Genomic DNA, 14,262 nt, shown 5'->3' on the forward strand with positions numbered 1-14,262 from the left:
TTAGTAGCTGCAGAGAACTAGTGGGCATAGTTAGTAGCTGCAGAGAACTAGTGGGCATAGTTAGTAGCTGCAGAGAACTAGTGGGCATAGTTAGTTACAGAGAACTAGTGGGCATAGTTAGTAGCTACAGAGAACTAGTGGGCATAGTTAGTAGCTGCAGAGAACTAGTGGGCATAGTTAGTAGCTACAGAGGTGCTATAACTAGTAAGAGTGCTCAGAGTGGCACAGGAAAGTGTGACTTAATTGTTGCAGTTTCACAAGAAAACTTGAGTAGCAGAAGAATTACTTCTTATAGATAAGTAAAGATGTTCCCTGCCCCTCTGTGGTAGGGATTGAACCTCTTGCAAAGTAGACTAACACTGCTACTGAGCCACAATTTCAGCCCAAGAAAGTGGTTCTGAAAATGGAGTGGGTCTCATGTCAGTACAGGGTTTACAGTATTGTATCAGCTTAGTTGGTGAAGCAGTGGCAGGCTGTGAGAGATTGACTCCAACATTGAAAGTTCTACTGTAGGTAAGAGACTACCAAATAACAACATATTACAAAAATAGTTTTCAGGAAAGAAATCAATTGATGTGACAGACTTCATTATTGCCTCATTCAAGACATGACCACAGCCGCTAACCATTAGCAATCAGCATCCTAATCAGGCAGCAGCCATTAACACTGATGTAGGCCCTCTGAAAAATCATGACTCACTTAAGAGTTATGTCAGTTGGTAGCACTGTATTATATTTTCAGTAACACACACACACTAGTTGGTTTTTTATTTTATTTTACTTATATTGGTGTTCTGCCTCCATGTTTGTCTGTGTAAGCATATCAGATCCCCTGGAACTGGAATTACAGATAGTTGTGAACTGCCATGTGGGTGCTATGATTTGAACCCTGTCTGAGCAGCCTGTGCTCTTAATCACTGAGAAATTTCTCCAGACCCCCACATAATAGTTTTTAAAAGGGTATGATATTGTTATACCATGGATAGACTATAGTATAATAGAACTCCCCACCCCCCAAGACAGGGTTTCTCTATGTAGCCCTGGCTGTCCTGAAACCTGCTCTGTAGACCAGGCTAGCCTCTGCCTGTCTCTGCCTGCCACCCAATTGCTGGGATTAATGGTGCACGCCACCATTGCTTCTCTCTCTCTCTCTCTCTCCCTCTCCCTCTCCCTCTCCCTCCTCTTTCTCTCTCTCTCTCTCTCTCTCTCTCTCTCTCTCTCTCTCTCTCTCTCCCTCCTCTCTCTCTGTCTCTCTCTCTTTCTTTCATTCCTTCTTTTGTGCTTGCTTGCTTTCTTTTCTTTTCTTTCTTTCTTTCTTTCTTATCAAATATAGTCTAACAGGAGTCAAACTGAGAAAGGAAACTTCAGTTGAGAAAATGTCTCCTTCAGATTGTCTTGTAGGCAAAAAAGATCATTGAGTGTTTTCTTGACTGATTATTTACATTGCAAATGCCATCCCTGAACAGCTGGAACAAGAAATCAGTCTGCACAAGATAGTCATTCTAGTCCTTCATGACCTCTTCTTCAGTGCCTGCCTCCAAGTTCATGTTTGATTTCCTGTCCTGACTACCATTCATAATGTACTGTAAGATATAAAATGAAATAAACTCTTTCCTCTCCAAAAAAAGAAAAAAGCAAACAAAACAACAACAAAAAAAACCCAAACCCAAGCTGGGCATGATGATACATGCTTATAATCCTTGCACTGGGGAGACTGAGTCAGGAGTAGTAAGAATTCAGGGTGAGAGGTCTGGATCAGTGGTTATGAATGTGCACTGGTTCCCAGCAGCCGTGTTGAGTAGATCATTTCTGCCTGAGACTCCAGCTCCAGGGAATCTTTTAGCTTTTGTCAGCCAGCATCTGTACACAGTGCACATTTCCACACAGAGACACATACCTATACACATAATTAAGAAATAAAAGAATTTAAAAGAGTTTAAGCTGAGCTATGACTACATAGTTACAAGCCATCTTGGGCTATATAGTATGCTGTTGTCTGAAATAAATTAAACATAAGTTGGAAGGACACTGTTTGCAGAAGGAGGCAGGCAAGAGTGACAGCGTTCTTACAAGCCAGAAGGAAGTATAGGAGTAGCTTTAAAATACTGCAGAACAAAGTCTAGGTGCTTGATTTTTCAGCTCAACTATTTGTATGCTACACCATAAAGACAATAAATACAAGGATGAATTACAGCAATTAGGTATTCTCCCTTTCCCTGTGTGTGCCTCGGGGTTATGGAGTGATACCAGTGTCCTTTGAAAAAGAAGCCATCCACTCTTTGTAATCCCTGTTCTGTTTCTGTCCATTTTTTCTACTTCAGCTTTTAGAAAAGCAAAATTGGTTAATACCAAACGTCTTAACCTGTCAAGCCAGTTTTTATTCTAAAGAGAGTAAAGTTAAATGTGAATGTAACTGCAGTATAGGCAGGTTTGGACAGATGTCAAAGAGGAGAAATTAGAGAAAGACTAGAGATAAAAACAAATGAAGGACATCAAGGAAAATGACATGTGAATCTGATTAACAGTGGAAGAAAAGACAGAACTGAGGATGTATCCAAAGTCTGCCCAGATGAATGAGCGAGGAGTGTTGTTATGGCAGTGATTGGAGATAATCGGCTTCTAAATGACTACAGGTTGTGTGTGTGTATCTCTGTTGAGCTGTACATATTTCTACTGCCTAAAATAGTGCTGGGTACAAAGTACTTAATATTTATTATGCATGTGATTTTGAGATTAGTACTTAGAAAGCAGTGGTCAACAGTTTGGGTAGAAAGGGTTTTTGACAGTGAATTGTGGTTGAGGAGTTATATAAATTATAAGCTAGACTGCCATTTGGTAGTTCTCATTGCTTCAGCTGCCATTGCTGGTGTCATACAAATGCCTCTCAGGTATTAGCTGTGTGGCCATATATTTAAAATGGGCACTGTCAAAGTATGACTACTAGACTTTTTATCTCACTTGAGGGCACCATTGTCTAAACCTGTGATACACCTTGTCCTTACCTAGCTGAGCCACCCTACCAGTAACAATAGCATATTATAACTGTTCGTAGCTGAGGATGTAGCTTAGTGGTAAAGTGCTACTTTACCAAGTTTATGACTCTGCATTTAGCCCCTACCACTGTCCAAACAAAACATGTACTTGAGGTGTTTTATGCAAATGCTAAACAGTATCTTACAAAATCACCCAGCCTAAGTCCTTCATTCAAACTGAAGCTAAGATAAAAGTAATGGCTTATCAGGGGTGTTCAAGAAACCCGAAAACAATATAGGCTAGCTCCATTGCCCTAGATTGCCTTCTAGAACTTGAAGGCTGTTGCTGAAGACACCACATATTTTTGTCACAGGACTTGAAGAATCAAACTGGTTCTGATCCAGAAGGCTCTTCCCTAAGCTATAACTCCCATAGGATTTTAAGGTGCTCTGCAAACTGTCAAAAGAGAAAAGTGGTACCCAGCTGTAAACCCTGTGGACCACAGTAAGCACTGGCCAGGCAGGCTGCCACAACAGTGCGATAGTGGCACTTAGATCTTGGAGATAAACCAGTGGTCATCTTATTGGACTTAAGGCCTGCTCAGTAGGAGGAAATACATGCCTACTGCTGTAAACCCAGCCAAGAACCCGTGGCAAGATCATAGACCCTAGAGGATGACCTACTGATATTTTTCTAAATAAGTGTAGCTTTCAACTGTTCTAAATATTTATCTTTAGAGAAATCTCTCTCTCATCCTTCACCAAAGAAGCTTCTTCTGCAGCAGATGGAGGATGCTACCGAGATTTATATCTGGTCACAATGTAGAAAGTGTGTGACTAGGATGCACAACCCTGGTTGGGACCTCTAACAGACAACCTCTATACCTAAGGCTCACAGAGCATCATGGAAGAGGGGGCAGAAAGGTTGTAGAGGCAGAACCAGGACAATTGCTGTGAGAAAGTGGCTTCTAGACATGTCAGGGGTACTGCATCCATGAAGTCTCAACTGTGTGCTTGCCTGCATAAGACTTATGTCACTCAAATGCCAGAGTAGGCGGGGGAAATTTTCTCAATGCTCTATCTACCCTCTGAAGAACCTATAGGCAGTCAATGGCTGCTAAGAGAGGGAGAGTCAGGTTTCTCCAGAGATGAGAGACCCCTGACAAGTTAGTTCCCCATTCAAAGTGGTCAGCACTGCATATGTACATATGGGCAACAGTAACTGGATTCAGAAGGTTGTATGTGTGTATGTCTCTACACCAACAGTATTTCCAGAAACAATATTAGAAAAGGAGGTGATGAATTTGAGAGCATAAAGGGGAAGATAGGAGTTGGAGAGGATATAGGGAGGGATGAAAATGATGTAAATACAGTGTGTTTATGTAGGAAATTCTTTGAAAGTTATAATGTGACTTAATACAGACTCATGTAGTTAGTGGAAGGAGGAAGAAACTGAATAAATGTAGTCTGAGAACAAACCTGGGAGAGAATTATTTCAGGTGTTAGGAAACGATTTGGAACCCACTGATTTGGAAGCTGGTATCATCTGGCAATGAGAGCTGTTATGAAAGGAAAATCCTACTTGTTTCTTGCCTCTTTGAGTTCCTTAGTGAATGTGTTAAGCCTTGGAATAGTGAACATGATAAGACCTGGGCTTTAATTAGTTAGGACTTTAATAAACTTGGCCATTACTTTAAAAGTTCATTGACTGTTTTTGTATTTATACAGATTTTGTGTGAATTAGTTCCTCACAAAGAGATGATTTATTAGCCTAGACATAGCCAAAGAATTAAGGAGAGTAAGACAAACAAGTAAAGCGAAATTTAGGAGTGGCCATTGAATTGGCCTTGTGTGAATTTTTGTCATGGGCTTGTGAAGTTTATGTGTTTTAAATAATTATTTTATTGTAGTATTTACAATTTTGAATTTTAGTCAGCATTTGATTAAGCCCTGTGCCAGACACTGTGGGGAGGGAGGGAAAAATAGGGCAAAGTCCTTCCTCTTAGACTTGTGTCATGCTGAGGACAGAATGAGGAACGTGACGTTTTAGAGGTTTTTCCTTTTTACTTAATTTCCACACCTGAGCTTTCATGTTGTACGATTTTTAATTTTAATTTACTGACTTGTAAAGCATGTTCATGACTGAAAATTCAGTCATTTAGAGCTTGTATACTTCCTTTCCAATTATTAGGTTGCACGACTGGAGAAGGACAAAGAGGAGCTCCATAACCAGCTGCTTAGTGTTGACCCCACGAGAGACAGCAAGCGAGTGGAGCAACTTGTTCGAGAAAAAACCCATTTGCTTCAGAAATTGAAAAGTTTAGAGGCTGAAGTAGCAGAATTAAGGGCTGAGAAAGAGAATTCTGGTGCTCAGGTAGAAAATGTCCAAAGAATACAGGTGAGGCAGTTGGCTGAGATGCAGGCTACACTCAGATCCTTGGAGGTAAGGTTTTAATTGCGTCCCAGTGGAGTATGGCATAAGTTTTAAAAGTGCTCTTGACAAGCCTTTGGTTTTTGGAACATAAATAAATGCTTGCGATCTAGTGCTGACGCATTTGCGGACTCCCAAGTGTACATGGGAAGAGGAAAGGTTTTGATTGATCAGCAGTGGCTGTGCTACTACATTTATGAGGGATATTCATTCTTTGGGACAGGAGTCATCATCTGAGTGAAAGGACTTTAAAATGTCACAGAATATAATATACAAATTATCCCCCAAGTTTTCAAGAGTAAAGTCACCTCAAAACAGAAAGAATAATCATTTTGAAATTATAAATTCCTTATTCTAGTATTTAAAATGTTAAAGTTATAAATTCTATTTGAGCAGACATATTGTATATAACTTGAAACAGCTCTCTAGCCAAAGTGATAAAAGGTAGCTGGCTACTAATGCATCCAGATCTTGACTGAGTTCTTTCCCTGAGCTCATTACAGAAAGAGCAGTGTTGGCAGAGCTGCCCTGGGGCTGGTGGAGGAATCACTGAGGAAGACTCCGTCTCTCTCTGTATTCAGACAGGCGATGCCACTTAGATCCTGGGGCCTGAGATGGAGCAGAGATGTTACTTTATGTGCTTATTTATTTTGGTCAGTTATGTTTTCCTCCTTGAGATAGTTATGAAGTGGGTGAGCTGGAAGGAAATTATATGCACATGGTTTGTAGTTAATAATCAGTCTCAAAATAGTCAATAATGATGGGCTATAGAATATGTTAGTGAGTTTGGAAAAATGGGAGTCACTTGGGGGAGGGAGTGGGGAGGATGAAGTCTGTGTCAGTCCTTGTTGATTTCCACAATTAAATTTGTTAAGAGTCCCTGAACATTAGACTTAAGCCAGTTTACAGTAAGATAATGTAGGTTGCCATTTTGCAGTTCTTAATATATTGGCTGGCACAGTGGCAGAGTAAGGGGAAAGTTGCAGGTGAATATAGTGTCTGGTCCCAGTGTGAAGTTTGACCAAGGTTGTCTAGAGCAATTATTTTCCGGGTAAGATGAGTGATGACAAAAGACAGATGGCTCATTTGGGACATTTTTCAGAAGAGCCCGTATTTCATTTTTATCATATGTCAGATGAAATGAAAAACATACACAATAACAAATAGTATTTTTCTCTACTGTTTCACAGCTGTTGTTGTACGCAAAGGATACCATTTTATATTTGAACAAAATAATTGTTCTCTGGCTTAGTTGCTGAACAAAGTCCTTTTTTAATACAGTAAACATGCATAGAAAACATAAACCTGAAGTTTCTCCTGTAAGTGCAGAAACACTCATTTTATTTATCAGGAATAGGAATGTTTCAAAGCTTTTATTTTTTCCTCTCTGGTAAGAGCACTTTGAGTATCAGTTTGAGGAAATTTCTGGCAGTTTAAGAGATTTAATTTGTGCTAAGGTCAGAAGCCTCTTTGCCTATGCTTCCGAAGGCTCCAGGGCAGTGGAGAATTTGTCTGTCTCTTCTTTTGGTTGAAAAAAAAAATCTCCATCGATTGTGGATTTTCAATTGTTTTATATTCATTTATTGTGTGTGCACATAGACCTGTGTGAGGCCTATGTACCACGGCAGTCAGAGAATGGCGTTCACCTTCTACCACGTAGGCCTGGGTATCTAAGTAAGATCGCCAGGCTTGGCAGCAAGCACCTTTTCCCACTTTCTGGGCCTTGTAAGCCTCTGTTTGCCTGCTTTCTAAAATGCTATTTTGTAACTGTTGTGAACTTGACAGTCTAAAAAAATGTTAGAATTATGTCAGCATTGCCATATTAAGTACATGTGAGTATTTTCTCTCCTGAAAGAAATGAATTTGAATTCTCAGTTCTGTTTGAGAAAACTTACTTTAGGACATGTTAGTGTTGTTTAAGTTTTGGATAATTAATTTTTGTGTTTGATTGCACAGGCATGTTAATAATAATAACATAAATAATAAAATAATGCTTATTTTTTAATATAATATGAAAGGTTATGGCTGTATTTTAAAATCTTTTGTCTTGAAGGCTGAAAAGCAGTCAGCTAAACTACAAGCTGAGCGCTTAGAAAAAGAGCTACAATCAAGCAATGAACAGAATACCTGCTTAATCAGCAAACTGCATAGAGCTGACCGAGAAATCAGCACACTGGCCAGTGAAGTGAGTTGCTGTCCTTTGCTTCCTAAGGAGAGCTTGCAACTGACCCCACAGTGATAAAGAAATTTGGTGTTTGAATAAGTGTCTGTGTTGAAATCCTTTTTAACCTATCATTTTATCTTTTAAATGATGGTTTCTGGTTGTTTTCTGTGTCCTCTACCCATACAGAGCCCTTATGACCTTCAGGTCTTCCTCAACCATCAGCATCTGGTTTCTTTCCTATCACCTCCCTCATCCCTCCCTCACTGACTCTCTTAGAAAGAGCTCACTCTCCCTGGTGTCTCTGTGCTTGTGTGCCTGCCATGAGCTTCCCCCACATAGTTACACATCCTGCTTCCTTCCGTTCTCTAGTGGGAACCTAAAGGAGGCCTGCTTTCCCTGACTTCAGAATAATAAAATAGTAATTTTTCTCTTCCACCTTAATCTTTGTTTTATTAACCTGCTCTGTCTTTCTTTATAATTTTTTTTTTTTTTTTTTGAGACAGGGTTTCTCTGTATAGTCCTGGCTGTCCTGGAACTCACTTTGTAGTTAATGCTATCAGATATATTTTTATTTTTAAAATAATTTATTTATTTTTATTATATATGTGTGCCTGTGTCTATGTATTGCTTTACATGTTTACATGTGTTCTCAAGAAAGCCAGAAGAGGGCATCAGATCCCCTGGACTAGAATTACAGATAGCTGTTCACTGCTATATAGGTTCTGAATTTTTGCAAGAGCATCAAGTGTTCTTGACCACTGAGACATTTCCCTAGTCTCTGTTTGTTTTTATTCTTTTTAAAATCTCTCCTTACCACTTTGTCCTTTAACTGAATGTCAGCTCCATGATAGCAAACATTGCTTTTTACTACAGTACTTTTGGCTCCTGGGAAAGCACACTCACATAGTAGATACTTGCTAATATTTCTCCAGTAAGTAATTTTAACATGATTTGCTTGTAAATTATCCTTAAAAGTGTAACTTGAATGTTAAGTATTATTATATGTAAGTACAGTGTAGCTGTTTTCAGACGCACCAGAAGAGGGCGTCAGATCTCATTACAGATGGTTGTGAGCCACCATGTGGTTGCTGAGATTTGAACTCAGGACCTTCAGAAGAGCAGTCAGTGCTCTTAACCACTGAGCCATCTCACCAGCCCTTAAGTAATCTTTATGTCAAAGTTTTTTCTCAAATTCAAATTTTCCCTCACCAAATACAATGTATATATAAAGTATCTCAAAATCGGAAATAAGATAGCCATGAGAAAAGTGTCTTATGGAAGATCGCTTTGAAGTTAGGCAGACTGAATGTAAGGTTTTTTTGTTTTGTTTTGTTTAGCTTTGTGACTCTGGTATTTCTATTTAAACTTTAGTATCTACCTCCATAAACATACATTTCGAATTGTGGAAAAATTAAATGAGGTATTATACATAAAGTGCTTGTCCTAAATTCTAATAAATACTCCCTAACATACTGCTGTTTTCAGCTTTGGACCTTCGTAAGATCTTGAAAATAAGATCACCATAAAAAAATCCAGGATGACTCACAGGTTAAAAAATAACACTATTCACTGTAGCCTAGTAAAAAATGTATGTGCTTTAACTAAAGGCATTGTCTAGTCATTATACATTTGTTGGCCAAGAACTTCTTGCAATGGCTTATGGGCGGTGTAGATAGATGGCTTATGGGCCGTGTATAGACTGAGAAGGGACAAAGTCACCACAGCTTAAGTGTCATGGTTCCACTGGAAAGACATTTCTTACTATGAAGTTACACTATAGTCTTATTGTCTTTTTATCCCTTTTAAATGGATTGATTTTGTTGTTTGACAGTTTTATTCATGTGAGTATTCTCTCCCTCTGCCCACATTTATTTATCTCCCTCTCATCTCTATCCCAACCACTGTCTCTACCAGTCCCTTTCTTGGAATCTTGGCTTTGGGTTTTATTTTGTGACCCATTTAGTTTAACCAGGACCATCTGTGGGACACATGGGTTGGAACTGTCCATTGGAGCCTGGCAGGATCATCAGTGGGTATATAATGGAAGGCAATGATTTCCCCTCTTCTTTTGTCTGTCAGTGCTAATAAGTAGTTCAGTGATAGGCCCTGAACTCCTCCATCTATACCTGTCGGTCCATCCTCAGGAAGACTCGGTTCAGGTACGCACAGCTGCCATGTGTTTGTGATTGCAGTGTCTGTGCTTAGAAGATGCCTTTGTGCTGCTCTTCTTCCTATCTTAAGCTTTGTCATTCTTTTTACCCCCTCCTCCTCAGTGTTCCTTGATTTTAGAGGGGATGATAAATATCTTTTTACAGGTAGATCTCTAGTCTGTTACTTATTCTCACTGTAGCCATGCGTCATTCATTGTATTCACTACCCTTACCTGGAAAGGGAACATTTGTCTATGGGTACAAGCATGTATTTAGAAGGCAGCTTGATGTCAAATCATTTTTGCTAAACAACTGTAATTAGTTCTTCCCTGGGAATTATCTCCTCCACCATGAGTTTTTGATCAGGTTTACAGTTCCATGCAATCCCTCCTGTGGACTGGTTCTCAACCTAATCAGGAGGTAGTAACTCCCATAACAGTAGTGTCACTGTTGCACACTGGGCACGTCTTCCCTGACAGGCTGGCTTTGTAGAAGTAGGATTCAGGTACAGGAGGACACTGAATGTGTGTCCCTCCCCTGCAGCCTGCATGGCACCTCAGGGACCATGAGAAGTAGGTGACGTGGAGGGACGCTTCACTCAGTTCCAGCTTGGTTTCCCCACACCACACATGGGTGATGTGTGGAGTCCTTTGCAAGAGGGACTTGTCTAATTTCGGGAGATGACCGGGAGGAGTAGTATAGGAACACTGAGGAAGAGGAGGCAGAAAGACTTCCTGACCAGTAACTAATGAGGACTTATCCACCTATGGCCCCGGGGATTTTGTTTAGTGACCCATGGCCACAGGGATGAGTTTTTCTTCTTTAGCCTTGCAGGGTAATTCCTGTAGGATCCTTCCCAGCCTCCTGTTAGTAGGTTTCTCTGGAGGTGTTCCAGACCCTGTTTGCTTTCACTGTGGCCATCTAACGATCCATTCATCTTACTCTCTTTCTTGTCATCCTGCAACTTGGTGACTATGTAATTTTTTCTACAGAAAACTAATGTACTAATCATGTAGACTTAGCATATTCTTGTTACCATTTTTCATATAGTTAAACTGCATTCTGCTTTGGAAATGACAGTATTATATTAGTATAAGTTTAACTTTGAATCTTTCTTTTAGAGAATTGTGATAAAAGTGAAATTTTGTGATTGAAACAGTAATTTTAGATTTATTGGATGTTACCCTTGGAAGATAGTCTACTTAACTTTTTTCCCATTAAAACCCAGCAAGATGCCAGTGGGTAAATTTAATTACTGGTGCCTCCTTATGAGTGTTGTCCTCTGATCTCTATCCATACACCTTGCATTTGTGTGCCCCTTCCCCAGTTAATAAATGTAATTTAAAAATTCATATTCCTTCACATTGTAGAATATGCATATTATTTTTCTTTCAGTTTATGTATAACATACAAGTTGTTTTGTAGCTGATGGTTCATTTAATTCATCAGACATGAGTGGTACTAAGAGTAAGTAAAATTAAGCAAATAAAATATTTGTTAGTTTTGGTTTTTTGAGGTAGGATCTGTAATATGTAGTTTTGACAGTCCTAGTCCTCTTGTGTACTGACCCTCACCTCTCTTCTGTGTTCTGTACATACACACTTCATTATTGTTCTTCCTTTGTTCAAGCTAGAGAATAAATACAATGTAGACCAGGCTGGCCTCAAACTCACAGAGATCCACCAGCCTCTGCCCCCCTCAGTGCTGGGATAAAAGGTGTGCACCACCACATCCAGCTTCAAATAAAATTTTCAAAGGTTAAATACACACACAGACACACACACACTCGCGCGCACGCATACACGCATAGATATTTCTTCTCTTCTCCTCACCTCCCTTTTTGTGTTATTAGGAGTAGAAGTTAAGCTTTTGTGTGTGCTGTGCAAGCACTCTACCTAACCATAGTTATTAAGGTATTTAATTTTAGATACTATTAGTTTTATAGGTTTAAATTTAGGTAGTTTAGAAATTATGCCATTCTGATTGTTGGTGGGATTGCAAGCTTGTACAACCACTCTGGAAACCAGTCTGGTGGTTCCTCAGAAAATTGGACATTGTACTACTGGAGGATCCCACAATACCTCTCCTGGGCATATATCCAGAAGATGTTCCAATCAGTAAAAAGGACACATGCTCCACTATGTTCACAGCAGCCTTATTTATTAATAGCCAGAAGCTGGAAAGAACCCAGATGTACCTCAACAGAGGAATGGATACAGAAAATGTGGTACATTTACACAATGGAGTACTAATCAGCTATTAAAAACAATGAATTTATGAAATTCCTAGGCAAATGGATGGACCTGGAGGGCATCATCCTGAGTGAGGTAACCCAATTACACACATGATATGTACTCACTGATAAGTGGATATTAGCCCAGAAACTTAGAATACCCAAGATACAAGATACAATTTGCAAAACATATGAAACTCAAGAAGAATGAAGACCAAAGTGTGGATACTTTGCCCCTTCTTAGAACTGGGAACAAAACACCCATGGAAAGAGTTACAGAGACAAAGTTTGGAGTTGAGACGAAAGGATGGACCATTTAGAGACTGCCGTATCCAGGGATCCATCCCATAATCAGCTTCTAAACGCTGACACCATTGCATACACTAGCAAGATTTTGCTGAAAGGACCCAAATATAGCTGTCTCTTGTGAGACGATGCCGGGGCCTAGCAAACACAGGAGTGGATGTTCACAGTCAGCTATTGGATGTATCACAGGGCTCCCAATGGAGAAGCTAGAGAAAGTACCCAAGGAGCTAAAGGGATCTGCAACCCTATTGTTGGAACAACAATATGAACTAACCAGTACCCCTGGAGCTCGTGTCTCTAGCTGCATATGTATCAGAAGATGGCCTAGTCGGCCATCATTGGGAAGAGAGGCCCCTTGATCTTGCAAACTTTATATGCCTCAGTACGGGGGAACACCAGGGCCAAGAAGGGGGAGTGGGTGGGGGGTCTGGGGGACTTTTGGGATAACTTGAAATGTAAATGAAGAAAATACCTAATTTAAAAAAATGAATTAAAAAAAAAAAGAAATTATGCCATTCTGGATGAGGTAATGAAACACAAAAGAGAGACTATGGGCTTTGAACATATTTTGAATTCTAACTCATTCATTTTATTTCTAGTATATGTGTGTGTATAATGTTTTGACTGGTCAGTAACTGTGTAATCATAGGCAAGCTATTTCATATCTCTAATATTCTGTTGATTTCATAGGGATCCAATTTCCTAAGTGCAACAAAGCCTTTTTCTGTTGATCACTAACATTTCTTCCAACTTTCTATAGTATAAATCCCACTAGAAATCAACTAGTGGACTTCTTCCTCATTTGTGTGAGCAGATAGAAATTAAATGTCTACATGATAAGAATTTAGCAAAATTTCAACAGTGTCCCCACCTCTAATCAAAACATAAAACACAAAGTAGTGAATTCAGGATATAGGGAATTCTCAAGTTTCTTCAAGACCTTTATAGATCGTTTTCAGTTTTGTTCAACCATATTTGAGTATTCAATATTTACAGTACATTGTTTAAATATGAGTAGTCTGACTGGGTTCCTGAAATAACTGGAACTGTAAATGTAGCAGCAGGACATTGAATGTGCCAGGCTTCAGTGGTGGCTTCTAAGTCTTGGGGTGGGAGCGGGGATTGAGGGGAATTTTGCAACACAATTTTTCCTAGTCCTCTGGCCCTCTTGTGTATTGACCCTCACTTCTCTTCTGTGTTCTGTACATACACACTTCATTATTGTTCTTCTTTTGTTCAAGCTAGAGAATAAATTCAGTTTCTTATTCTACTGAAGAAAACAGCAGTTTGGTATTATTTCTCAATGCTTGTTTATTAGTACTCTGCTGAGAATTGCCTGTGTTTTTTAAGGCACACTTGAAGTAGTTTGCATATAAATGGGAGTATTCAATACATCCTTCAACTTTAGACAAAACAAATTTCATCTGAAATTTTATATGTAAAAGGATTGCAGGAAGGATAGTTTTTTAAAATATTTCTAACATGTATGTCACAGTTTTCTTTGCAACTTGAAATTTTCATCAACATTTTGCAATCCTAGCAAATGGTTGTTTGCAATGCAAAGGAACACCTGGGGTATGTTTAACTAAGTTATTTAAATGTGGAAATGTTAGGCTTTAGAACAAAGCTATGCCAGTATCAGTGGCTCAGATGAAAGGTAATATTATAGTTGGCCTAAAAATGATGGCCTTAATGATATTTCTATTTTGTGAAGAACATTAAGTTTACCTCATGAGGTTTTCATTCTTCAGAAATCTAAGTTACAGAAACCATCCCTCAGAACTGTTGTGATTCAGCTATTTAAGGAAGTTACACCATCTCATAATTGAGAGAAAGCCAGAGTTTAAGTATCATCTCTTTGGAGTTTGTAGCCAGAGCTTCTGGTGTAACACATTTTAAAAACTGTATTGGACAAATAGACCAATGGAATAGAATTGAAGACCCAGAAATGAACCCACACACCTATGGTCACTTGATCTTCGACAAGGGAGCTAAAAACATCCAGTG

General features: G+C 39.2%; 1 protein-coding gene across 2 annotated transcripts in view; it reads left to right on the forward strand.

Annotated features, from left to right (window-relative positions):
* Cep83 (centrosomal protein 83) overlaps window positions 1-14,262 on the forward strand; it is a 106,571-nt gene that overhangs the window by 42,351 nt on the left and 49,958 nt on the right. For both annotated transcript variants that reach the window (XR_003837767.1, XM_021175324.2), the window contains exons 6-7: window positions 5,163-5,414; window positions 7,456-7,587. Coding sequence is in view for 1 of the 2 variants with exons in the window: in XM_021175324.2 (XP_021030983.1) it covers window positions 5,163-5,414; window positions 7,456-7,587 (384 nt within the window). In the remaining variant the exon portion in view is untranslated. The remainder of the gene's footprint in view (window positions 1-5,162; window positions 5,415-7,455; window positions 7,588-14,262) is intronic.

The sequence above is a fragment of the Mus caroli genome, chromosome 10 (assembly GCF_900094665.2).
Source record: "Mus caroli chromosome 10, CAROLI_EIJ_v1.1, whole genome shotgun sequence".
Lineage (NCBI taxonomy): Eukaryota > Metazoa > Chordata > Mammalia > Rodentia > Muridae > Mus > Mus caroli.